At 42.4% G+C, this 27466-nt stretch overlaps 1 protein-coding gene across 2 annotated transcripts; it reads left to right on the top strand.

The window, feature by feature from the left end:
* Positions 1-119: 119 nt before the first annotated feature.
* hs2st1a (heparan sulfate 2-O-sulfotransferase 1a) lies at positions 120-27466 on the top strand. 2 transcript variants are annotated; one of them, XM_038718373.1, is made up of 8 exons: positions 120-316; positions 409-582; positions 20140-20393; positions 20544-20629; positions 20913-21051; positions 21525-21622; positions 24239-24396; positions 25839-27466. In XM_038718373.1, exons 2-8 carry the CDS (start codon positions 459-461, stop codon positions 26060-26062), a joined length of 1083 nt encoding a protein of 360 aa, XP_038574301.1. In that variant the 5' UTR covers positions 120-316; positions 409-458; the 3' UTR covers positions 26063-27466. The 2 variants fall into 2 exon arrangements, with proteins under 2 accessions (XP_038574301.1, XP_038574302.1); XM_038718374.1 differs by having other exon boundaries at positions 120-582.

Genomic DNA, 27466 nt, shown 5'->3' with positions numbered 1-27466 from the left:
TGATGACGGTCCAATCCGGTTTGAACAGAGGGTGAGTGTCGACGAATAGGAAGCCTCGGCCGTGTGGTGGACTGGTGATGCGTCCAATGGCTTGGGAGGTAGTAACAGACTGTCCGTTGTGCGGTGGTGAACACACTGGATGGGACAGGACAGCGCTACATGGGGGACCAGGCGACAACGGCTGGTACCACCACTCCTACACCCCGGAGAGACAAACCCGCTCTCTGGACAAATCTCTAGGGCTTTACGACGCTCCACTATTTGGGAATTGAGTTTATGAAATAACCGAGCTGAGCATGAACACATCGCGTTTGAGGTAACCACTGGATCTGAACACTGGGGAGAGAGGCCATGCTCAGACACTCAGACGCTTTGTAATCACCGTCGTCGCTGTGTGTGTGTTTTCAGTGTCTCCTCCTCTGAGCATGGACTGACCAAATCCCTCTCCGGATGATTTGATGGGGCTGCTCAGAGTCATGATGCCGCCCAAGTTGCAGCTGCTGGCGCTGCTGGCGTTCGCAGTGGCCATGTTCTTCCTGGAGAACCAGATCCAGAAGCTGGAGGAGTCCCGGGGAAAGCTCGGTAAGTTTAAAGACGGCTGCAGCCCGAACCTATCCCCGTCACAGCTCTCCAGGAACACCGCAGGCGGCGTGTGTGGTTCTCCCTCTGGGGTCAATATAAATCCGTGCATCACCATTGCTGTGCATGCGGGTCAATAAGAGGCAGTGTGCAGAGGGAGCTGCACTTCATCCACCGCACATGCTTCATCAAGACAAAGGCACACAGTCATGACATGTTTAAGGAACTGTACTTGTGAACTTTACACGACTGTGAGACCAAAATGTTAAACAATTCCGACTATTTTTAGAAAACTGCATCCTAATCTGTGCAATGCAGTGTGGGATTGAGTAGGCGGTGCAGCCTGTTACCCTGTGACAGAGAGAGTGTGTGTGTGTGTATGTGTTTGCATACCTAAGGGCTTAATTATTGATTAATCTAACAGTATTTTATGTATTTTTTTGAGTGATTCATTGTTTGGTCTGTGCAATGTTAGAAAGCATTCTTTGAGCTCCAGGCATAGTTTCCTAAATCCCAAAGTGACGTCTTTGTTGGGTTTATACAACCAGCAGTCCAAACCCCAAAGATATTCAGTTTACAATGATTAAAAATGGAGTAAAGCAGCTCATCCTCACATTTGTAATATACTCATTTGCAATTGAGAAGAGAAGCCAACAGGAAACTTGGAAATATATTGGACTAATAAGATTGGAGCTGCTGATTCTGAAGTCAGACTGAAAGGTGTGGTGGTTAGTGATGAATATACAGTACGTTGCGGAGCTCTAAGAACCAACGGGAAACATCTTTTTGGTTCGTAGTAGGTTTTTAGTAATATTCTTCATGCATGGGGACGCCTCCATGCTGCAAATCCTCTCTTGCCGCTTTTACTAAACGCTTCCCCCTGATTGAAACGTGGCCGGCACTGCTTTGAAATCTCATTGGGAGCTCCCAACAGGGGCTCCGTCCCAATAAAGATCTGGGACATTGCAGGATTATCTCTCTGGTGCCTCCACTGTGGGGATGTTTCTTTCTTTCTTTTTTTTAAGGAACAGCAGCAAATGTGCAGCCAGTGTACCTCAGGGGTTCACACACACACACACACACACACACACACACACACACACACACGCGCACACACCACACCTCTTGTATCATTTTATGACAGTGGGAGGCTGGCACTGAAGAGAGACAGCCAACAGGCCTTTTTCACGACAGACATTTTGACATATTAAAGTAGGAAGAGCACAGGAGCAAATAATAACATTAACACTGGCTGAGGCCGTTCCAGGGTCCTGATGTTTTTCTTCCTGATTAATTCAAATGGCTCACAGGGACATTTCATTGAACAGAGAAGTCGTTAATGTTATTAGTGACACCTGTGATTTTCCTGCTATGAAAAGTCAAAATGTCTGCTGTGAAAAGAGCAGAACACACTCTACCCACTGCATATTTTAAAGGCCTTGCCCTCCCACACAGGTGTCGTTCTGGATGATCAGACCTGTGCTCAGCATAAAGCTGGATGTGTCAGTGCTGGGAAATACAAGGTCACTGAACTGTATGTATTTAGGAGAGTTGGGGAGCTCAGCCTTGACAGGACCACACAGTTAGGAGAAGAGGTCTAATTAGCCAAAAGAAGTGAAAACATGTCTGTGTGTGAAATGGGGTGGTGATGGGACAGTGGATAAGATGCAATCCTTGGTGTGAGACACCCGGGTTCAACTCGCCACTGTGACACATCCACCAATGTGTCCCTGAGCAAGACACCTAACCCCTAGTTGCTCCAGAGGCGTGCGACCTCTGGCATAAATAGCAATTGTAAATTGCTTTGGATTAAATGTAAATGAATCATGACTGCGGCTTTAAAGGTAGTCAGAGCCAATTTGATGAGAATTATTTTTCCTTGTCTTAAATAATTGTAAACTGTTAAATTGTACTGTTGGTTGAAGAAATCATGACATCACATTGGCTTCTAGGAAATTGTGATGGCAAATGTTCACTATTTTCTGAGGATCAATTGAGAAAATAATCAGCAGATTATTCACTAATTAAAACAGTTACCGGTAAGTTGCCTTAAAGGTGGAGTAGGCAATTCTAGAGAAATCCAGCACCATGAAGAGCGAACAACGACACAGCAAGTAATGTAGCTAATGTTAGCTAGGTTGTGGGTTAGCAAACTGTAGCTACAGTTGCTGCTGCAAAGCTAACATGCAGAGAGGACAAGACAATCCCAGAGCCAGCACACCAGCTCCATACAGTGATACTCACAACTGTCCTGCTACTATAGCTAATTGTAATTTTGTTTTATCATGTTGTCAGAAACCATAATTGTCAGAAGCCTCGGTTTATTAGAAATGAAAAGGGTGCATCAAGCAAAGAAGAACAACTCACCATACGTGAGTTCGAACTTCACCTTTAGTGCATGTGGACTACGACTTATCAGTCTCTCTGTCTCTAGGCAGATAAGGTGTGTGTGTGTGTGTGTGTGTGTGTGTGTGTGTGCGCGCGTTCTGTTAAGTCCTCAGCTACTGGAACATTAATTTCTCGTTTTTCTTGCCTTAGGCCTAGTTACTATTTTTTTTTTTTAGATAGAAGGCATACACAGTTACCAGTTAGCATATAGCATTTCTAAGAAATGCAGCTTGTAGCAAAGTTGAACTCCGGCATATTTTTCTATCACTAACATCACAACAACATCATGTATTGGCCAGCTATAAAGTAATCTGAATGTCCGTGGGCAAGTCATTTAATGTTTTACAAACAGCTGTTTATTTTCAGTGCACGCACACAAAGAACGGACAGCTAGAAGATTCTTTTGGATATTGGTTCAAAACAAGGCACTATTAGGCCTCGGGTAGCTCACCTAGTAGAGCATGCTCAGCATGTACAAGGCTAAAGTCTTAATTTGATTGATTCTAGCGGCATTTTGCTGCATGTCATCCCACTTCTCTCGCTCACATTTCTTGTCTCTCTCTTCAGCTGACCCCCCCCCCCCCAACAAAACGAGCTGTGCTTACCTAAATTCGTTAGTCTCTCAAGTAACACTAATGGGAGACAGTCTCTCTGTTTGTCTGAAACAAAAAAAGCTAATCTTGACCTTTGGTTGCCTAGGAGCTGGTCCTCAGAGTTCAGCCATATCTAGTCAACCAAGCAGATGGAGTTTAACTTCCTGCTTTGCAGAGTCACAGGCTGTCACCTTTGGCGTACTTTAGCTCTTTAACATGACCTAGGAAAACACTGTGTGATATTAATTCCCTTAAAGAAGAAAAATCCCTTCACAATTTTCATGTAAATTGACTTATAGAATAATCAACTAACAACGTTTCAGTTCCAGTTAGAGCTTTAAATGATTAATGTAATGCCACTTTTTACTGGGACTAGAGCCGAAACCATTAGTCATTGTCAATGTACAATTCTGCCTGTTAGTTAGTCAATTTTGATAATCAGAAAATTTTTTAAGTCATTTTTCAAACAAAAATGATGGCCGTTCACTTGTTGTGAGCTTCTCAAATGTGAATATTTGCAGCTTGTCTTTGTTTTCTGTGTTAATTAACTGAATATCTTTGGGTTTTGGGATGTCGGTTAGACCGACTAAAGAAATACCGTTGTTTTTCCGACTTCAGTGTGTGTTCATGTGCTCTTAAGTTGGAATGTGGAAAAAACATGTATATCAGAGCATATAAACAACACGCAAATTAATCTGTAATGAAAGTAATTGTTAGAGGTTTAAAAGCAATCCTGGGGCTTACAGGTAGGCGAGTAATAGACAGTCTTTGTCAGATGAGTCAAAGATTAGGCTGTGCTGGGGAGTTTCCAGGCCAGATTGTGAATAAAGTAGTTGACATCTTCTCTGAATTGAAGTATCACAGCTGAGTTTTCACATTTTTGAACAATCAGGAGTCCTGGGGGTATAGATAGCTACATTGGCCTGTGACATGGTTTACTGCTGCTGTAAAGGGCTATACTTTTCACCTAGTGAAAAGTCAAACTCTCCTGGGATGCGCGCACACACACACACACACAAACACACACTCCTGATGCTGAAACAGAACCTGAGAGGCCTTTCCTCCGACTGCCCACCACCACAAGAATCTGTTGACTTGGCAAAAAACGCTCTGATGGATGGCTGGACTGACCAGACGTCTGTGTACTGGAGCTCTGAATTATGTGCTGCATAGCCAAATAGTTGTGACTGAGGCTTTCACAGGCACGATGCTGACAGACAGCCGCAGGGCTGGTCTCATTACTAGGTACTCCTGCTGGAGGTCCATCTGTCCAACAATAAAAACCAGCGTAACAACCGCAACACAGACAGGTGGTGTCCAAACCCAAATCAGATATCTGTGAATTTTGCATGATAAAAAAATAAGCTCCATGTGTCACCTTCCTGAAGCATGTTTTCGCATGTTCCCAATTAATTTTGATGCGGGTTAGAATAACCGGAGCCCTCTCCTCACAGCGTGGGATCCTACTGCCTGACACACGTTTGAATCATTTCCCGCATTAGACACCTCCCGTAGGGCAGACAAGCTGTGATTTGCTTCCAAGCTAATCGTCATCCCAAGGTTTCGCTGAGCAGTATCCTGCATTACAATCACGCCGCGATGCAGCTGCATGTCCTGCTGTGGGCCGTATCCATTATTCTGACTGTATTTTTCTCCGGCTGCTCACCGGCACTCCTCCTGGCTGGGTCAACAGTAACGCAGGCTGACTGTGCAGGGATGGATGGATGGAAGAATGGAAATAAAGTCTCACTAATGAAGAGCCCACAAACAGGGTTTCAAGGCCACTTTCCCTGTCAGGGTTGCCAATAACACCTTCTCAGTTCAGGCAATTTCAGGCGATCACCTTGAAGAATTTCAAGCTATTATTCTGAAGTCAGAGACTGACATTTCTGCGCAGTGTTTCATTGACATCAGGCAGGAGACGAAAGTCTGAGTCTGACACGACAGTGATTTGGTCTTTTAATTTGACACTGAATGTTTTTTTAAGTGCAAACATGACTTCACTGGTGAAGTCAGACTCAAAGACATGTAGGTTGAGACATCATGTCCCTTCCAAATAAACTCCAGTTAACACAACCATATACAACACCGGTGTGGTGTATTGTGGGAAGTCTTTTGATAGATTGATACCAGTGGCAGTCACTTTTGTAGTAGTGGTTCTGAAACAAACTTTTTTTGATTGTCTTTTGTGGCTGAAAGCATGTTCATTACATAGTTGAGTGCATCGTTATTTGTGTAACATCTGTCCTTGCTACCTGATTTTATAAATACAAGCCATGCTGAACTTATTTCCTCTGAGAGAATATTCATAAACCTTAGTTTTCTTTCCAATCCCGGCTCTTCTACTTTTTTTGTAGCCATAGGTGGGAGGTTAATTCTAGAGGGCATCTATGGGATATTGAGAGCTGCGTAAATAGAAGTGTTGCTAATAAAACTGTCACCTCGTGGCCCTGGTAACTGGAGCAAACGACCTCTTCACCTCTGTGCCCTGCAGGCCATGTGAGGGCTGCGTGTCCTGCTAGCTGACACGCAGCCCTCACATGGCCTGCAGGGCCGTCATCCCCCCCCCGGCATCATCGCCTTTTATCTGCTGGCCTTTATTCAGCGTGATTAAAGGAATTCAGTTACCATCTGTTGCGTGTTGATATTTAGTTCTAGACACAAGCGGCTCTGTGGCGAGCTCCGAGAGAAAAGAGATGCTGTTGAATGCTGAAGAAGGACGGGGATGCATGCGCTCATTGTCAAAGTGTTTTGCAGGGCTGACGCAAGACTTTTAAGTATTCATTTGTTGCCTCAGCCCGTCGCTGCCGGGCTTGAATTTGACTTTGATTGTCATGCCAGGCACTCGCAGCCTCGAGCCCACCCTCGCTCTCCGCCGCCGAGGGAGCTGAGGATCTGGTCAGGAATTTGCTCTTGAAAGGGCATTGATCAGACATCGCTAGTCCGTCCTCATGCACACTCTACATGGACTTTGATTAGGCAACTATATAACTTCGAGCTGCCCCGATGCTGCTCATAGCCCTGCTGCACATCATTCAGCCTGTCACTGATAAAACCTTGAGCTGCATTTGTCTTTGAAATTTTACTTTATTGATGTTCCAAGCATCTACCTGGTTCCTTTCGCTCCCACAGATTTGTCAAGTGTGTCAACTGTTTTCTGTGACTCACTCAAAGGGCTGCAACACCAAACGGAGGCTTCCTTTTGAAGCTAATTGGTGACACATCGGTAGCACTCAACTCAGCTGAGCCCCGTGTCTTTTTGACAACTCCAGGGGCAAACGTGCATTTCTTCCTCTTGTTGCTCCCTGGTCCTTCCTGTGGACACGGCACTCAGATTCCCTTTGAACTCTCCATGACACTCCACATCTCTGTTTTTAGCTTCCCAGAGGGGTATGAAGGGTGCATGAGTCATTTGCTTTCACTCTGCATGTTGGCATCTGCTTCCCTAAGCAGCCGGTAGCGTCTATCACCTGGACCTGCCTACTTAGTCACTCTCTGAAACATGCCATTTGAGCGGCTAATGGAGGGGAGCCCACAGTGGAGATGGGCGTAGGTGTCTGGGATGGATTTGTTGTGGGAGCTGGGGAGTAAGAGTGCTAATGGTCATGCTGGGCTTTTGCTGTATTGTTAGAAGCAGGCTTTGATTAGGGCAGAGGATTTATGGCCCCTGGCGCGCACTATGTCTGACAGGGAATGTGTTCCTGCAAAGTGGCGCAGCGTTTGCTGCTGTGGTAGGATGACAGACAGGCTAATCGGGGTGTTATGGAAGGTTTCACACCCTGGATGTAATTGGAGGCCGTTCTAGAAGAACACCCCGCTCCTATACCACTCATCACTCCCCACAGCTGGCCTCTTCCCAATAACCCCCCCCCAAGCTCTTCACACAGAGACACACTTTCTCCTCCTTGCTGGCTCCCCTCCGTCTCCATTTCTTCCCGTGTCACTGTTGGGTAGAGGTGTCACTTCACTCGGCTCGAAGAAATTGGCTTCAAACATCACGTGGCAGCAAAAGGCCAGATTCTATGGACTGTTGGGGACAAGTGGAGCGCTGACTGATGGCTGATGAGATATTATTTAGTGGAGTGATAAATCAGACGTTGGTCAGCAGAGGTTCTGCAGAGACGCCCAGAGTGAACATTGATCCTGAGTGCTGTGCTGATGTGATTTATTTTATTTGTGGTTTAGTGTTTTTTTTTCACTCTCCACTCTATTTTAATGACGATAAAAGCTACCAGATCAAATTTAGACTCTCTGGGTCTCACATCTTGCCCCATACCTACCTACAGCCTGTGGGTTTTGGACATATGATGAAGCCTGTGGTTGTAAACACCTGACAACAGGTATTTGTTTCCTCTCGACTTCTCTGCAGAGTTAACAGGGTTTCTTTTTCCCTCAGACGCTGCTCAGCTCCACCTCTGACAGGGGAAATGACGAGCTTCTAATAAACCTCTGTCGCGATATTAATTTATAATGACCGTACTACCGTCCGGCTCCCTCTGGATCAATAGTTGTAAACAATGTCTTTATTTGCATGCCAAGTCTCCTTTGTGATATTCAAATCCCTCTTGTATTTTACTAAGCCCATTGGACGAGCGCCTGAAAGGAGAATATCCGCTGCTGGCTTTGGAAATAAGGTGCTATCAAAGGAGGGGGAAGTATGGAGGGAGGAGGGGGTGTGGTGAAATGAAAGAGATGATTTAATTTTCAGTGCGACACAGAAATATTTAAAGCCCCAGCATGTGAAAATCATAAGCCCCTACCAAAAAAAATAAAAAGGAATAAAGAAAGCATGCCTGCAGCATTTTTGCAACCAATTTCGTCAGAGCACTGCGGGACAAAGGAGGAAGGAAGGTGGCCGAGCAGCGCTACCTTTCCTCCTCAGGCCCTGGTTCAACTTTGCTCCTATTAGCTGTAGAGTTGGCTTAAAGCTGCCTTTATCATGTTTCCTGTAATATGCCTAACACCAGGCATTCTCAGGGACGACCTGTTAAGATGGTGCTACTACAGTTTCCCCTCCTCTCCTTGTTAGACTTCTCCACCTCGTTTCTCCCCGCCCGTGCCTCCTTTCCTCTCGGTCTTTCTTTCTCTTTGCATGTGTCTTTTTACCTCTCCTCAATGTGCCGAGTGGTGTTGCCTGAAATTCAAGTTGAAGTTCATTACACTGAATACAAATAAGTTACACGACATACAGAACGTGCGTGCGTGCGTGCAGCACCTTTATTAATGAAGTATGTGCGTTACAGAATATTTAGCTCCCACACTCAGACTGTGCCCTGCTGAGAGAGGATCAGTAGATTTATGTGCGTCTGCATCTCTTTCTCCATGGTGTTCATGTTTTTTCTCATGCAGTTTGCATCTGCTTAGTCAGTAATGCTACACACAAGGTAGACTGATTTGTTTTGTTTTTTTATTAGACTAGTGTCTGTATCTATCCTGCCTTGATTAATATTAATATTATCATACCACTCCAATACACTGGATTAATATTGCTGCTCACTCTGACCTTATTAAACAGATTGGGTACCAGCCAGACATGATTGATTGAACAATAAATATTGTCTCTTTGTCACTGTTGTGAAAACGTTGTGAATGCGGTTTTATAAACCTTCTAGAACAACATAATAAAAATGTTCCCAAGCATCTAAATAATGTTGCTGTATTAATGTCTTTACTTATTAGGGTTGCAACTAACAATAACATTCATCATTGATTAGTCCACCAATTATTTTTCAGATTAGTTCATCAATCTTTTAGCACATTACATGTCAGAAAACAGTGAAAATGCCTACCACAATTTCCAATAGGCCTATGGTAATGGCTTCTCTTTGCTTGTTTGTTATTATTAATATACAGTGATTGCATGCTAAATATTTACGTCCTTTTATCTTAACCTAGTAAATAACACATAATTAAACTGGACTTGGAATGTGGACTAAATATGAATAAAGTATGCAATACTGTAATATAGTTTAAAATGGTAATAATAATAATCAGAAAAAAATCCAAACAAACAGTAAAGGCTCTAACAATCACAAGTAGGGCAGCCTCCATGTGGCCTTCAAACCTGTCAACTTGGCACCTACATTACCCACAATGCAACTTGACTGCTAACAGTTCAAGTGGAGATTTGGGTGTGTTACGCTAGTAGCAGTTAACATAGCTTCAAGCTGAGAAGCTAAGAGGTCTGGTAAGATCACTTCTCTGTAACTCTACACCCCCATATTTATTTCTTTTTCAAACTTGTAGTCTTCAGCACCAACTGAGGCTGACTCAGGTGACATCACTTGAGGCAATTTATCAGACTTAACACAGGGCCCTGTGGAGCCATAAAAGGCTCAGTCGTACTTGTTTTGCTAGGTACCAAAGGTACCGGAGATCCAACACGTGGAAGATAACGACAAGTGCAGCTGCAGTGACTGCTCCGCCTCGACTCGTCGAATAGAAAAGAGTATGGAAACCAGGGTGAAGTTAGTTGTGCGGCTGTTATCCTTGATTTCTCACAGTTAGGGAGCTCATTTAGACGGACGTTTCACAGATGACAATGCAGTTTGCAGTGCTAAGAACTGAATGTCTATCCAATGCACCTGTTGCTGTAGGCGGAGTTAGGGACCGTCTTAAAAGTGCAATACAAGCCATTTTAATCATAAAAAAAACTTTTTTGTTTTTCAAAATAAAAATCTCAGACAACTACTGATATAGATAGTGACCACCCAACAGCTGTGAGATTGTAAATAAAAGTTAAGAAAATAAAGGAATTAATTTAATAATTATTGATGCACATTGCAAGGTTGCAGTTTCAATAGTGTGTTCATTTATGAATATATTGACATCAGATCAACTCTCATCTGTCCTGGACAGCCTCACACAACTCACAACACAGCGGTTAGTTGTTTTTTGTGATGTTAAAATGTTTTTATTTAAAGAGTGTATGTTGAAGTACATGGGATTTATTGTTTTGTATTTTAACAGTGTTATCTAATCAGGATTGAGAATCGTGGAATTTTACTGGTATCTGTATCGACTACTACATTTTTGGTAATGTGACATCCCTACTTAAGAATCAGCATCTAGAGAGGAAAAGTTGGGACCCGTTCATCCTATCACAGTGATCCTCTGATGGCGAACACAGTACAGCATCCTCACTGGCTAGATGGCCCGCAGATGCATATAATGAGATGAAAGAAGAGAAAAAGAGAACTAAGAGATGAAAGGCACACAGATTCGCCTGCAGAGATTTAGTGATAACAAGTTGAACTGGTGTCGTTGCAGAGATGTTCTTTTTAACGGCGCGTTTCTGTGTGGGACAGATTCTCTGCGGTGTTCACCTGTCCCTCCCACTCATCATTAAACCTATGAATAGCTGTCGTCTGCTCTGTCTAATAGAGTGTGGAGTTTTCCCTGGACTCCTATACATGCATTATTAATTATCTCTTACAGGGCCGAGAGACAAAGGAAACATCAGATATCTGGGTTGTGGCTCGCAACCAGATCTGTGCCGTTATGCAAACATTGTTTGTTGTTGTGAGGGCTCTGAGCAAAACGGAGTTGTATTTCAGTGCATGCAATTTGTGCATTTCAAGTGTCTCCTGCTTTCCGCCCCGACAGATTTGACTGCTGTGTTTGTGAGGCAGTGACTGAAACGTTTAGCAGTGACCGAGACATTCCTGCTGTGGTTTCTTGTCTTCTAACAAACCCATTTAATCGCTCTTCTCTTGACAAGACTTACCCAGATATTTTCTTCTTCCGTTGAAAATGTTTGCTAATTCCCAATGCTTAGTCATTGACAATCTGTGCCAAGATGAGATCTGTTCCAATCAATCCCCCCTACACACACACACACACACACACACACACACACACACACACACAACCTGTCAGATCTCCCTTTGCTTAACAAGGCAGGGGAATGATGGGATCTGCCATCTGTGTAAATTGCTCTATAATCTCATCTGACTGGCTGTTTCTGATGAAGCAAACAGCACGTGGCCCTCTTTACTCTTTCTATTTTCCCAGACATTATTGGCTCACCTGTCAGACAGCACTACGGGCTTCGATTGTACAAAAGACATATTAGGGGAGTAAGTGGCAGGCTGAGCCATGATGATAATCATCTCCATCTATCCCGGATTGTTATCATTAGTGTAAAGGCATGGCTTGCATTTAGACTAGAATTATAAATGGGCCACATGTGGCTGGAGCTTATTTAGTGTACCCTCGAGTTTAGTCCAACAGCTTGTTTTTCATTTATACTTCATGAACTCCACAGAGCAAAAAAACACCCCATCCTCAGCTGCAGCCTACACTTTTTGAGTCTGTTCTCCAAAAAAAGGCTGTTTCTCAAGTTTCTAGTGACACTCAATGGAGTTATTATGGTCTCAAGACCCATACCTCAAACCACTTAACCACTTTAAACTGTCTGCACAGTGTTGTCTTGTCAGTGCTGACAAGGGTGAGGTTTGTCTCTTCGACGTTATCTGAGGAATGCTTGGTCGGCATTCTCTGACAAAAACACATTGTTTTCAACATGCTACTTCATCTGGGAGGGAAAAAACAGTCATTCCCAAGATTTCAGGATACATGCCCTTTACGTGGATAGTTTGTGCTGAATTAAACTCCAGGGCACAGCAGAAGCATCTCTCCGGAGGATGGAGTGTCTCCCCCCGCTCGTGCACCTAGCGTTGTGGGTGGAAATCCGGCTCTTGACCTTAACAACATACACATTTTCCTCACCTTTCTTGCTCCCTTCTTCTAGTAAAAGCAGAACTACCGTGAAAGTCATAACAATGAAACTCTTCAGCTTATATTTATGGAGCCTCTCAGAGCAACGGTGCCAAGTCCAGGACAGGAAATATCACGTCACTGTGAAACCTCTTATTTACGAGAATCTGCGATGTAGCCAGACATTTTATTTTCCCTGCTTCACCTCACTGGGTGCATCTTTTGATTTGAATTTTAACAGTGGAGCATTTCTGTTACTTATTTTACCTGATACATTGTTCAACACCGTTTCTAGCATTCCCAATCAGATTTTCCTCCCTTTTCTGATAAATCTAGAGGACAGAACAAATTGAAACCCCAGAGCTTCCTGTAGACATTTTTGTCTGTCTTGTGCATTGCTGCTTGTCATTCATTTAGTGATATCCAAGGCCAACCAGTTAAAGCAAGCAAACTGCATCAGTGCCACAGGGATCCCAAATCTAACAGGTTCACTGCATATCAGTTGGATTCAGTAATTTTATTTAGTGTTATTTTACAACCTAGTTTAAAGAACTGTATTATTTTCTCACCAGAAAAATGGCTGTATATGTCAATTGTACTGCACGTTATTACAACCCGTTTATTGTTACCCGTTTTATCGCAACTAGTGGCCGTTTGACGTTAGCAAAGGAGGAAGTCAGGCAAAAAAACTTAAAGTTAAATAACGTTACGTACACTAGGTGCTTTACATCATGTGAGTTACGTTACTTACTTATGTAACGTACATATTTTAGGCAGGCAATACGTAGTAGAGCCCGACCGATATAGGATTTTAAGTCCGATGCCAATTTCAATATTTGAGGATTTTGCGGATTGAGGATAGGCCTACTTGTTTATTTCAGGGATGTGATTTTTCCGGATTAATCCGGAATTCCGGATTTTCCGACCTGAAACTCTGACCTATTTGAATCATGCTGTAATTAAAAAGAAATGTAGAGGAGCTGGGCGAGTGAAATGGAAAGGATTTGAGGACATCTACAGGCTGACGTGTGTAAAGTTTTCTTCCTTTCCAAGTATCAACAAGGATGTTTGTTTGCATTCAGCTGCCCATTCCACACCTGCGCAGTGTGTATCACAGTCGCTCTCACGCATCAGTGGTACGTAACGTGTTGGGCAGTAATACTGTAATATTACTTTTCCCAGTAAAGCATAGTGTGACGGATTACTATTTCCAAAAACAGTTATGTTATTATAGTTACTAATCATGTTAAGGCTGCCCTACTCAACGCACCATCCCTAACGTGAATGCACGACTGCGCTGCATCTCAGCAGCACCGGACCTTATCAGCTGTTAGCCAAAAAGCTAAAGGAAGACAGGAGAACGGGGAGGAGAGGTATTTTCGACAGCTGTAAGTAACGTTGTTGCCATTACTGTGTCACAGTCTAAGATGCAAAGAACATTGTCGTCCTTTGTAAACTTTGTGCGACCAGCAAAAAGCTTTTAACCGCGAACAATTCTACATTGACTTAGGCTAATTGAAGCATCAGCTAAAGCAAAACAGCAACGTGAAACACAGAAAGAAACTCCAGTCGCTACTGCCAGTGATGCTTGGACTCATCGGGAGAGTGTGGCGTTATATCACCCAGTAACAGGTTGCGCATTTGACAGTGTTTCCCCGGGGAGTGCAGCAATAGACTGCGGCAGACCTAGCAACAGTAACTAAGGGAGGCGGGGCTTAGCAAAAGGTTTGTTGTGGTTTAAACTCTTCTTTATGGTGAACACTTGAGGCCAAACAGTGGATAGCTTCACAAATCTGAGGTAGAACATTCAAAACAATTATGATAAAATCTTTGTCAAAAAATATAAACATGTAAAATTAAGTAAAAGATTTTTTCTGTACTTTTTCCTCAACAAAATAAAGATCTCAATAAAAAATTAAGTCCCAATTCATGTACGATTCTAGTGGAAAAAAATCAAACATTTATTGAATATTTTGTTATATTATCATTGGAAAAAATTATATTGCAATAATTATTGTTGTTTTATTGTCCAACTCTACCTAAACCTAACCAAACTGTGTCAGTTTTACAATGTTAACCACATGTTTAACTTAACGTAACATACTTTTGTTGTTTGGGTATGAGGATGTGTTGATTATTTCTTATATACACATGGTTCATATTCCTGAATAAAAAATGTAGTTTAAAGTATTTATTGATTATTCGGCCACAACATATTTGCACAGTTTGGGGACGACAGGATACAAACACATTGCACAGAGGTCCAGAGGTGGGGGGTCAATAGGAGCACAACAGCAAGCTTATATTCTGAGCCTCCTTACAGCTAAATCCGGCCCTGCCCGTTATAAACCATGATCACATTGTAATCACTCTCCATCTAACATGGTCCGTTGTCGTTTCCTCTTCTTCTCTCCATTGACCCCCTCCCCCAGCTGTACTGTGGAGCAGATCAGTGAATGAGACCCTTCATTGAGCATCAATGTCGCATGTGTCAGAGCCAGTGAGGGGAAAATGCCCCAGCTTCAGCAAACCCACCTAAGCAATTGCACTTTAAAGGAGACCTGCATTTTCAGCCCTGTATTGTAGTTCTGTCACACAGCTTTGCATGATTCAAAGTTCAAAAAAAGAGTTTTATACTGGCACTTCTTGCAGGCCCTCATTTCAGCATCTATCTGAAACAAGCTGTAGGTGCTCCTGTCTATTTGAGACACCCCCACTCCAAAGCTCACTGTCTTCTGATCGCCCATTGTCTAAAGCTGATGATGCACAGGGCAACTTTTTGAGCAATGTTGCTGGGCAATGTTGCTGGTCCAACCATGTTTTGAACGGATAGCGGTGGAACGGGGCGAGTGGCAGAGTGGTGGGGGAAGGGAATTAAGTTAGTAATCTTTACTCATTACCACTGATGGCAACATTGCTCTAGAAGTTACTCCGTGTATCATCAGCTTAATGTATTTAACAGGTTGTCGCAGGGATAGGGCTGCATGTTTCTTTGTGGGTGTGGCCAGCATTCTCTGCCTGGAGAAAATGACCATATATGGAAATCCGTCTCAGAATTACATCATACCGAGCCCTTAGTAGACAAAACTGAAAACAGAGTATTCAGAACAGGGGGATATCTGAGGTTTTGGCTGACATGGATTTCTTTTAAATACTTTCACATCATTATTTGAAGCTTTGGACATGTTTTAACATGAACAACTGACATTGTAACGTTACAGAAATGCCAGAAAATATGAAAAAGCATAATAGTTCCCCTTCAACTCAAATGTGTTTCTGTCTTATCTTTCTCTCAAACAAGAGTTAATTAAAAATCTGTAAACACTGTAGTAGTAGAAGTATTGGTGTCAAGTTAAAAGGAAGTTTAATGTTTCCGTGTGCGTGATTGTGTAGGTCTCTGTTCCTGTTCTCATACTGGGCTTGTTTGAAAGCTCTGAAGGCGTTTTGAATGTACCAACACCTTCACAATCACTTAATGAAAGCGCGCTCGTTTATCCGTCTCCCTTTTCAGTTCTCTGTAGCTGCCAGCAGCGTTGGAAAAACTGCACAGCAGAATTCCTCTGACACCATGTTTCATATTCCTTGTCATAACTTAAATAACAATGGTAATGCAGGTTCTGGCTCTGTTAAGTAATGCCTAAATCTCCACGTCAGCCTGACATTATTCTTATTTCCTTTGATAATCCACTCTCTGTTAAATCGATCCGAAGACTGAATAAGAATAATTAGAAATTTGGAAGTGCACAGTTTATTCAAATGCGCGTGAGTGCTGCAGTGGTGACATAACTTCCCCCCTAAACCTGGCACTGCGAAAATAGCAGCGTACGTCCAAGTCTATACAGAGGGACAAGGGGAGAAACGGCACCAGGAGCAGCAGACTAACTCAATTTTTATACAGCAGCAACCTAGATCTCCTCCCTTTTATACTTCATTGATTTTGCAATCCAGCAGCATCCAAGCAGAACCATACAAGCCGTACACCTCAGTCTGCCGCTGATAGCCAATCTCTATTACCCACCAAGCCCAAGGCTTCGGTTCGAGGGACTAACCCTCTCAGGGGAAGCAGAGAGAGGGAGAGAGCTCCGACTGGCGGATCGGAGCGATGATGGATTTATGAGCTGCTTGGAGAAAGGATCATCTTCACTCCCCCACTTTTATTATCCCATCAGATCTGACGTGATGGCAATAATACATGACGGCCTGTCACATTTTGCAGATCTGCTGGCAAATATGAATGATGATTTCAAATGCTGCCCTCTAATCAGCCGCGAAATTGCTTCAGTAAATATGTTCAACTACCCAGCGCTCTGTCTTCCTCCTGTCTTCCACTTTGAATGAAACTCAGAGTAATAGGCTTGTAGTTGTCACAATGTTTAAGACCCGTGTTGGCTTCACGGTTCATAATTACCTTTTAATGCACAGAGACGGCTTGAGGGGAGGAAACTGACGGAAATGTGGAATGAAAGGAGGCCTGCTGTGTGGCCATAGTAATTCAGGCTTTTGTTCTCTAATTAAATGACCTCAGAAGGGAGCGCTAAGCTTAAGTTTGTGTGTGTGTGGTGCCCTCTGATATGGAGGTTTGTGCCAAACGTATTCAATCTCTCAATGAATAGGGCGTCTACTACAAAGCCTAAGTAGCCCCTCTGTGCCCGCTTCGCCTTCTTGTTGGTTGTTGGAAATTGGCCACAAAACACCATGTCTTTAACAAGTGGTTTCTGGGCCCCTTCACATAGTTCAGGACGTTGTAGTTAGGGACACAGTAGCCCCCAGTCTTTTCTCACTCTTCCCCACCTCTTCTAAAAACAACTGAGACTGGCACCTTTCTTGCAAGCTTGAGCTACACAAAACCTTAAATCTGTGTGTTTCTGCCATAGCAAAGCACAAAGAAAGCTTGAAAGATGCATGTTCTCCTGTTTTGGCCCTGACGATATCAGCAGTTCAAAATATGGACAAGAACATTGTTTAAGTTTCACTCAAACACCCAAATAGAACATATTTCCTCAATTACCTCAAATGGTATCCAGCCATGTAGCTAGCTTTTGTTTATTTGTCCATCTTGTTTATGAGATATCTTCTGCTCGCACAGTGGAGGTATATGAGATGTAATTTGTGGCGCTGACAGCATTAAAACAATACATTTGAAATACTCATCTGCAAGAAACGGTGCTCCCGTACTCCGGATAATCTACAGATATCACTGTCAACAGTTTTCACGGAGTATTTCTTGAACAGAAAGTAGTTCTAGTGAAAACTGTTGACGTTGAGGTCTGTGGATTATCGAGAGAAACGGACACTGGCTCTGAAAAACACATTGCTGCTGTTGTTTTTTATTTTATTTTTGTGTGTGTGTTGGTTTCAGCAGTGGCCATTCACCTCCATTTATCTGTGGGGGAAGTAGTAGTAGCATTAATTAGGTATTCATGACCAAATAATGCTTTTATCTTGTATTGTTTTTGTATTATTGTCTCTTGGGTATTATTGTCTTTACACTTGTTAAAGCACTTTGTAACTTGTTTTTGAAAAGTGCTCTACAAATAAGATTATTATTATTATTATTATAAATAAACAAAAGTCAAAGTGACACCTGCCTAACCTGGGAAACAGAGAAATCACATGGAAATATCTGACTGCTAATGTTCACCAGCCGGTCACTAACTTTGTTTGCCATTTTTTCTGGGTAGGAGGCATACGGTTGTCTGGCAGCACAAGCAACCCCACAACTGTCAGTAGATTTAGATTCAAATATTTCTCGGCCATGATTGGTGCACAGAGTTATGTGACGCTGTCGTTTTCCTGATCAAATTAGTGAGAATAGCGCATGTAAAAACACAAATACAAAAGTCTTATGTGCCATAAATACAACTTTGGCTGAAAATGTTCCTGTGAGACCCGGCCACACACAGGAAAAAGCTGATTGAGGAAATATGTTTTTGTGGCCTTTCAGATTGGGAAGCAGGCTTTATGTTCTTCAGACAGTTGGTGCTTCGTATCCGACTAAAGGCACTTCATATTTATGACTTGCGTTGTCACAGGTTGCACGCCAACTCTATTTTTCAAATGTCACGGCCTCTGTCTGTCTCCCTTCACTGTACACCATCATAAAAATAATCCTAAAAGGGCATTTGAGCCCAAGCGATAAAGTCCCAACATAGCAACTGTTATTGCTGTTGTTGTTGGCTAATGCAGGCTTTTGGATGGACGCGTGAATGAATGTCTGCATGCTGACAGCCTTCAGCCATTACAACCACCTGGCACGTCTCCACGCCATCAGCCTGGAGCACCAGTTGTGAGGGTGCGGAAGAGGCACGGCTCCATCCGTAACCAGATCCAGCTTTGATGAGTGGAACATTAACAGCTGCTCACGAGGGTGTAAGAGAGGGGGCAGTGAGAGTATTTCTGTGTGTGCGTATATGTGTGTGCTGTTGTGTGTACGCCCATGTGTGTTAGCACAAATGAAGGAGAGGGCGGGGGAATTGCAGATGACATCTTAATTGGCCTCCAGTGCCAGATACCAGCCTCTAAAGCCATCCAGGACCGTCCAGGCTGTAACAGTGTCTCAGCAGCCAGGCAGGGCTTTAGGAGCCCGCTGGCTCCACTGAATGCTCCCACGGGTATTAGGTACTGCAGTGCCTCCCCTCCTCTCTCTCTCACACACACACACACACACACACACACACACACACACACACACACACACACACACACATAAACACCCTTCTTCTTCCCGCTCCATCCTTCCTGCAGAGCACTCTTGAGGCATTGTCAACACCAGTCAATCTGAGGCAAATTCAGACGAAGAAAACCTAGAGGGCAACAAAGGCCTGAGCGTCTTTGTGATGGATCTATTCATACTGAGGCACTGAGGTCTGGCTTTTCTGCAGCGTTATGCATCGTTTGAATTGAGGACCCCCACCCCCAAAGGGGGAAAAAAAACTCCTTGTGTATAGTGTATTGATGTCCTGTAAACATCCCGTAAGCTTTCAAGTAACTGTTGCCTTACTGTCTAATTACCAACCTCTAACCCCTTAGCCTGTCAACTCTTGCTCTTCAGCTTTTCGCTCTCGTTACCTGATGTTTTTCTCAGAAGAAAAGGAAACTAGGTCGGATAAATTATTCCGCTCACAGATGTACTTGGCCACATGACAGTACATTTGTTTGATCTACAACTGGAGCACGCAGGCACTCTGCAGTTAAATAAGGAGAGTGGAAGTAAAGGTAGAGGACTGATATTAAAGTTGAGTCTGATTAGTGAACAAGAGAGAGGTGGTACTGCAGCGTGAAATAGGCTGCTCACAAAATGATTAACTAATATTCCTGTTTGACATTATTCTTGGTGGAGTGGAGGAGTTTTAGCTGTCTGCTCTCCAAAAAAAAAAAAAATACTGTGATCAAATGAAATGGGAATCCATTTTTAATGAAGTTACAGTTTAGTCTCTCACACAGCAGCGTTTAGCTCTGACAAGGAATAATATTTTTAAGAGGTAATTCGTGTTAACTGGATTTGGGTTTAAATTTAAGTCAAAATTTGTAGCAGAGATGTAAAATATGCATCAGCTGAGTGCTATTTGAGCACAGTTCTGAGACGTGTTAAACACTGATCTGCATAATAAACAAAGATCCAGGATGTGGAAGTCTGAGATGGTTGTGTTTCGCTTGGATAACCATTCTGACATCCAAGAGTCTAACTTCTCACCCTTTTCTGTCTTGCTACCTGGCTACACTATACAGTATTTATAAGTATGCAATACTTTATAGAGAAGTTGTCTAATAGTTCATATAATAAGCAATTTATCTACTGTCCTAAATATACAAAATACCCATATGTCCTGACCTCACCTGCATCTAACTTCCTGTTGTCCAGAACGAGCCATCGCCAGACACGAGGTACGAGAGATCGAGCAGCGGCACACGCAGGATGGCCAGCGGGAACGGGACTCATCGGCCTCATCGCTGTCCGAGAGCGACGACGACTTGGTCATCATCTACAACCGCGTACCCAAGACGGCCAGCACCTCTTTTACCAACATCGCCTACGACCTGTGCGGGAAGAACCACTACCACGTCCTGCACATCAATACCACCAAGAACAACCCGGTCATGTCCATACAGGACCAGGTCAGAGCGACCGCTGACACAAACATGAATTCCCCCTGTCATTTGTAATGTGTTTTCTTGATAGTCCTTCATTATTGTCACTGTGTGGTAAACTGTATGTACTAAAAAGAGCATTTCATCCATTGTAATAATAATCATTATCTGATTCAGGTGCGGTTTGTAAAGAATGTGACTGAGTGGAGAGAAATGAAGCCGGCTTTCTACCACGGACACGTCTCCTTCCTGGACTTCACCAAGTAAATATATTGTCTTGCAATTGTCTTAAAATGGCAACATTGTTTACACTTTCTTCACTCTGCTCGGGCTTTGTGCAGGCAACACCACCTTGTGGTCATTTGCAGCTTTTCACTTACACAGTGTAGTGTAATGATGTGAATGCAGCACAAAGTAACATTGCCGATCCTCAGTAACAAAGCATATTACTCAGCTCTGAAATCAGCTAGTTGTGTCTGTCTTGAATCTTGGATTGAAATCCTGTTGAGCACTTCAACCTGATTGAAGTGCTGTCATTTTTCTCAGGTTTGGGGTGAAGAGGAAGCCCATCTACATAAATGTAATCCGGGACCCCATCGAAAGGCTGGTGTCCTATTATTACTTTTTGCGTTTTGGGGATGACTACCGGCCCGGCTTGAGACGCAGGAAACAAGGAGACAAGAAGGTTAAAATCCACAAATACTGTCGTAAATACATAATTATTTTAAAGGATAGGTTCACAATTTTTCAAGTCTGTAAATAATAGTCAAGTGTACCCTAATGACTAACTCTTAATTCACTTTAAATTTAAGTGATGAGGGACAAAATCTACCATCCTCGTACTGTGCAAAAACATATTCAAAAGGTTATCTAAAGTTAATATTAAGCTTCGGCGGTCTGTGTTAATCAAGAGGATATCTTCCAAAGTTTGGAAGATACCACTTTATTTGAATAACTTTTGAAGCCTCATATTAGCTTCAGATAAATTTCGGAATACATAGTTGCATGGAGTGAGGTCTTGATTTTTGTCCCCCATCACTTACATTAGAGGCTTAATGGTCAGAATGAACCTGACTATTGTTTGACTTCAATCCTGGATCCTTGAACTAATTTGACAAGCAAGCATTTCTTTAAAAATGCCTTGCGTTTGTGTTTCAGACATTTGATGAATGTGTATCAGCCGGCGGCTCAGACTGTGCCCCTGAGAAACTCTGGCTACAGATTCCCTTTTTCTGTGGTCACTATTCTGAATGCTGGTAAGTACTCACCTGGCACTGTACCATGTTCAGACAACCATGAGTCAGAATTATGATCTTTATACAGTATTTGGTGTGACCACCCTTTGTCTTCAAAACAACATCAATTATTCTAGGTACACTTGCACAAAGTCAGGGATTTTGTAGGTATTTTGTCATCAGGTGTATGATGAAACAATTATACCATACAGGTGCTGTTGATCACCAATGCAATATGTAGACTGAAATACAATAATTAACTGAAACAGTAACAGCTGCATAGGAGTGATACAACTAGGCGAAGAACAACCAAACTCTGCTAACAAGGTGAGGTTGCTGAACACAGTTTACTGTCAAATGTCAAACACCATGGCAAGACTGAACACGGCAACAAGGCACATGGTAGTTATACTGCATTAGCAAGGTCTCTCCCAGGCAGACATTTCAAGGCAGTCAGGGATTTCCGCATTTGCTATCCAAGCTCTTTTGAAGAAGCACATAGAAATAGGGAACATTGAGGAATGTAGATGCAGTGGTCAGTCAAGATGCAGATAACATCATGCTTATTTCCCATGGCAATCGGAAGATGTCCAGCAGTGCCATCAGCAGAAAAAGGTGGGACCCTGTTACACCCATCTACTGTCCAAAGAAGTCATAAATGGCCTTCATGGAAGACTTGTGTTCAAAAAGCCATACCTGCAACATGGAAGAAAGGCCAAGAGACTCAACTATGCATACTAACACAGGTACTGGGGTGTAGAGAAATTGTTAACATTTGAACTATTTGGCTGTAGCAGAAGGCAGTTTGTTCAAATGAGTGTCTGCAGGCAACAGTGAAGCATGGTGGAGGTTCCTTGCAAGTTTGGGGCAGAGTTGGGGATTTGGACAGAATGAAAGGTCTCTTCAATTTTGGGAAGCACAAGCAGATACTTATCCTTCATGCAAAACCATCAGGGAAGCATCTGATTGGCCCCAAATTTATTTTGCAGCATGCCAACGACTTGAAACATACAGCGAAAGTCATTAAAAACTATCTTCAGCGTAAAAAAGAGCAAAGAGTCATGGAGGTGATAGTAAGGCCCCCATAGAGCTCTGGTGTCTGAAGTCTGTCTGGGATTACATGAAGACACAGAAGCAAATTAGGCTGCCTAAACCACAAAAGAACTGTGGGTAGTTCTTGAAGATGTTTGGGCCAACCTACCTGCCGAGTTCCTTCAAAAGCTTTGTGCAAGTGTACCAAGAAGAATTGATGTTTTAGTTATTTTTTCGCTTTCCTAACTGTTTATTTCATCTTAAGGCTAATGATATTGTTAACAAGTCTCAAGTCTGAAATCAACAATGAACTGATCCTACTGCCTAAGTATTGTGTGTGTCATCAAAGGCTTATCTTATTCATCTGTACCATATAGAGCTCCACTGTTATACCAAAAAGACATCAGTGAGCCACACTGTTACACGCGGTGACATGTTCCTTAAACACAATGAACATGGACTCTGTGGTTTATTTGAGTAAATCCCACATAGACCATTCTGCATTCTGGTGCATCAAATACTCATTAGCACACAAAATGTGCATTAATCCACGGTTGAAAATAGTTCCAAAAAACGAACAACTTACCTCTGCTTTAGTAACTTTTGCTTACAGTGCCCTGCTGTTTTAGGAAATTATTTAGCCTTTTTTAAAAGGGAAACTTTATTTCCGTGAAGTTTATGAAGGTGAATAATTGGGCACAGAGTTTAGTATCACAGATAGGGTAGGAAAGATGGTATGCATTGAGAGACAGACTCATGGTCGGGTTTTGTCTTGAGATTTGCTTTGAAATAACAAAAACATTGCACATTATCCTTTCCTCACCCCAGGCAGTACAAATAGTTCAGGGCGCTGTATCAATTTTGGTTCATAATGCACCACATTAAACCTCATAATCCTTTTCCATCACTTCTGATACACTAATTTTTCTCAAGGTCTCCATTGGGTCTCTCAGCCTTGATCCGGTCTCTCTCTGCATGATGATCTGTATCAATCTCTCCTATCTCTCTGCCTCTCGTCCTTCTTACCTTTCTTAATCTCTCCTAGACTCTGCCCTCCATCTTTTAACCATCTACCCTCCTGATGCAGGTTACCGAAGGTCTGAGTTTCTAGGATTCAGTTTGCTGGGGTGCACTGGCAGTATCATAAAGTAGTGGAAGGCACCTTGGAAATATTAAATAAATACTGAAGACAAAAAGGTGAAGTGACTGCCAGTCCTTTAATGATCTGTTTAACAAGGCTTTGCCAAAAAGTTACTTTATAGGATTAAACAATCTACTTCCCCCCGTGTTTCATTTCCTGACCATGATGACACATCCCACTGGCGTACTTTTTTCGTCTTCCATTCCTTCCTGCTTCTCTCCTCCGTCCTCTGTTCCTCCTGTTGTCTCAACCCTGTCTGGACCTTGTTTACAACTCACATCTCACTTAATCATTTTTCCTGTCACTGTCTCTGTACCTTTCAGCTTTCCCCTGCTGCTCATTTGTCACTCTCTTCCTCCCCTCCATTTCTGCTCGTGTGATGTTTTGCATCCAGCAGATTGGTCACTATTTTAGCAGAATACCAAGAAAACAAACTAGGCACAATGACTGTGATGTCTGTGCAGGAACGTGGGCAGCCAGTGGGCTCTGGAGCAGGCAAAATACAACCTGGTGAATGAATACATGCTGGTCGGAGTAACAGAAGAGCTGGAGGACTTTGTCATGATGCTGGAGGCCGCACTGCCACGCTTCTTCAAAGGGGCCACTGAGTTATACAAAACAGGTCTGCTACATTGTTAAAAACCATTCGCTGTTTTCAGTCATATAGTATAATATAATGAAAGGCAACTTAAGGGCTCACTCCCACTGCAATGATAAAATGTGTGTTCGTGTTCTCTGGATGCATATTAGCAGTTTAAATTGCTCCTCTGGGAATTGAATTGTGATCAATATGCACTCATGCTTCTCGCTGATGTAGCTACAGATTAGTTACAATGAGTGCAGCTAGGATGAATAATGGAGAGCCAGAATTAAGTCTGACAGTGATGTAGATGTCCTATGACTCAAGTATGATGTTCATCACTTTTAGCAGCAGATAAACCCCAGTACTCAAGTTAATCAGGTGTTTATTAAATGAATGTGAAGAGTGAGTCCTTGTTTCAGAAGTCATGCTGTCTCAGTTATCACGTTTTTGCTGACTGGCAATCTGACTTGGGACTTTCATTTAGCTAAATTAAAGCTAGGCCTAAAGAGAAATATAGAACTCCTCAAACGGGAGTGAAAGCTGTGTCATATATTCACAATAATCATTTCAGACATTTTGGTAAATACTCTTATTTGCTTTCTTGCTGAAAGTTAGTTGAGAGGGTTGATGCCACTCTGTTGTATGTGCGGTAAATATGAAGCTATAGCCAGAGGTAATAAAATCCACCTCACTAAGCTCACTAATCAACACACTACATCTTGTTTATTTCATATTGGACGAGGTTTTGTGTGGGACTATTTCTTAGCAGGGTGCAGGAACATCCTGGTGTATGTATGTATAAATAAATGAAAATAACCCCATATTAAACCACAACTTGATGTGTGTATTACACTTTTGTATGAATTAAACAAGTGTTTTCAGTCTAAGCTAAGCTAATTGGCTGAGTGCTCTTGATCTTCTCATCTAACTCAGCAGGAAAGTGAATAAGCAAATTTCCTATTGCATTACTGATGTTATATTTACAGCAAGCTAAATTGTGAATTTATTTATTTAATTTCATAAGCACATTTTTTACATGGATATGGCTTCAAGCTTAATATACTGTCTATTTGATTATAATGTCAGCTATGGTTTTTAAAAAAAAGTAGATTAGAGCAGAGAAGACTGTGCATTGCATGTCTGAATCCTGTTTTTTGGGTGATAAAACCCTGCAGCTAACACAAGGAAATCCTGATAATTAGAATGATTTACTGTTTAGGATTCATATGTTGAGTAAGGACAAGTTTAGTTGTGACATATGGAGAGGTGATTGAAGTTGCCTGTAAATTGCGGCAATTCATTTTTGAAATACAGTAACAAAGAAGGAATCAACCACTTCAACAAAAAAAGAAGCTAGTACTATAAAATAAAAGCATGATGATGCCTGCAATAGGATGAAACCAGTCACATGCGTGCATAAATGTTGAATGATTGAGTTCATGTACCCGGACCCCTTTAATCCTCCTCTCCTCTCGTGACAGGGAAGAAATCCCACCTGAGGAAGACCAGCGAGAAGAAGCCGCCCACAAAGGAGTCGATCGCCAAGCTACAGCAGTCGGGTTTCTGGAAGATGGAGAACGAGTTCTATGAGTTTGCACTGGAGCAGTTCCAGTTTGTCAGGGCACACGCTGTCAGAGAAAAGGACGGGGAGCTGTACCTACTTGCACAAAACTTCTTCTACGAGAAAATCTACCCCAAAAACTAAACAGACACGTGTTGGTAGAAGAGAGGACACTTGGTAGAGGCTCCGATGTGCAGTCTGAGATGAAAAACGATAGGTAAAGTGTGACTAATAGACTGCTGGTGACCGCTGGTTTGTACGTGCGACTGAGAACATAATGGGGAGCTGCAGAACAATCCGCCTCTGACGCAGCGAGGAGGAGCTCGTGTCCCCCCCCCCAGGCCTACACTCCCATTCACCTCCATTTAAAAAGGCACATGTTCGGAGACAGCGTGTCCAACAGCTAGTCAGACCTCGACTCCTGATTGGCCTCACTGTTCTCCGATCCAGACATTTTCATCGGCTCTGTACTGTTTGGTTGTGTTTGGTTGTATTTTAACTCTTTACTATGGTTGTCTTTTGTATGTGGTGAAACAACATCCTCATGCCTCACCACTACTACTAACTTAAAGAGATTTTAAGCGTAAGAAACTCACTACTGTGCTGTATTATTGGACTTGAATGAGAACTTTCAAGGTTTTTATGAAATAAATACCCTGTCACCATGGACTATTTAGTGGGGCAAGTGCGTATGTTTTATACTTTACTTGATGTGTTTTGTTAGATGACTCATAAATGTGCAGCTTTGCCCAGAGGCTTTTCCTCTGTAAGGAAGGAAGCATTTCCACAAGAACACTTACACAGGTGAAGATGCTGCTGCTGTAAATATTAATGTCCATTTCATTCACAGATTTGCTACAATATAAAATCAACTTGTTTTTACTGTTAACACCCTTTTAAAATTATAGTCTGTTCAATTGATCAGTTTATACATTTCTTTCAACTCTTTTACTTCACTTTTTAGCCTGCATTTTATTTTTTGTCATGTTCTTTTCATTGTAGAACCAGTTAAACATGCGTATCCACTGATATGTTACTCTGCTGCTTAAAGGAATATTCCAACAATTTGTGAAATGCATGTATTTGATTTCTTGCCAAGAGGTAGATGAGAAGGTTGAAACCACTCTTAATATTAGTGCCTTAAATGAAAAGCTTCAGCTGGTTAGCTTAGCTATGCATAAAGACAAGACAGGGGTAAACTACTAACCAGTCATTTTTAACTCCCTCTCCTATACACGACAAACTTGTTTTTTCAGTTCAGTTTTTTACAGATAAAACTAACAAGATACAACTTGTTAATAAGTGATCGTTAGAGGTGCAGGTGGGTGGATTATGTTACCTTTGGACAGAGCCAGGCTAGCTGTTTCCCCCTGTTTCTATGCTAAGCTAAGCTAACAAGCTGCAGCATTAAATTTAACAAACTGATGAGAGAGTAGTATTGCTCTTCTCATCTAACTCGTAAGAAAGCAAATATATTATTTCCCAAAATGTGAAACTATTCCTTAAAATCTCTGCTGTTTTCTTCCACATAAAAGATGAAGAAGTGGC

This window comes from Micropterus salmoides, unplaced genomic scaffold, assembly GCF_014851395.1.
Source record: "Micropterus salmoides isolate LMB-PRFRI ecotype aquatic unplaced genomic scaffold, ASM1485139v1 Ms_hic_scaffold_14, whole genome shotgun sequence".
NCBI lineage: Eukaryota > Metazoa > Chordata > Actinopteri > Centrarchiformes > Centrarchidae > Micropterus > Micropterus salmoides.
This window is presented reverse-complemented; position numbering and strand designations above follow the sequence as displayed.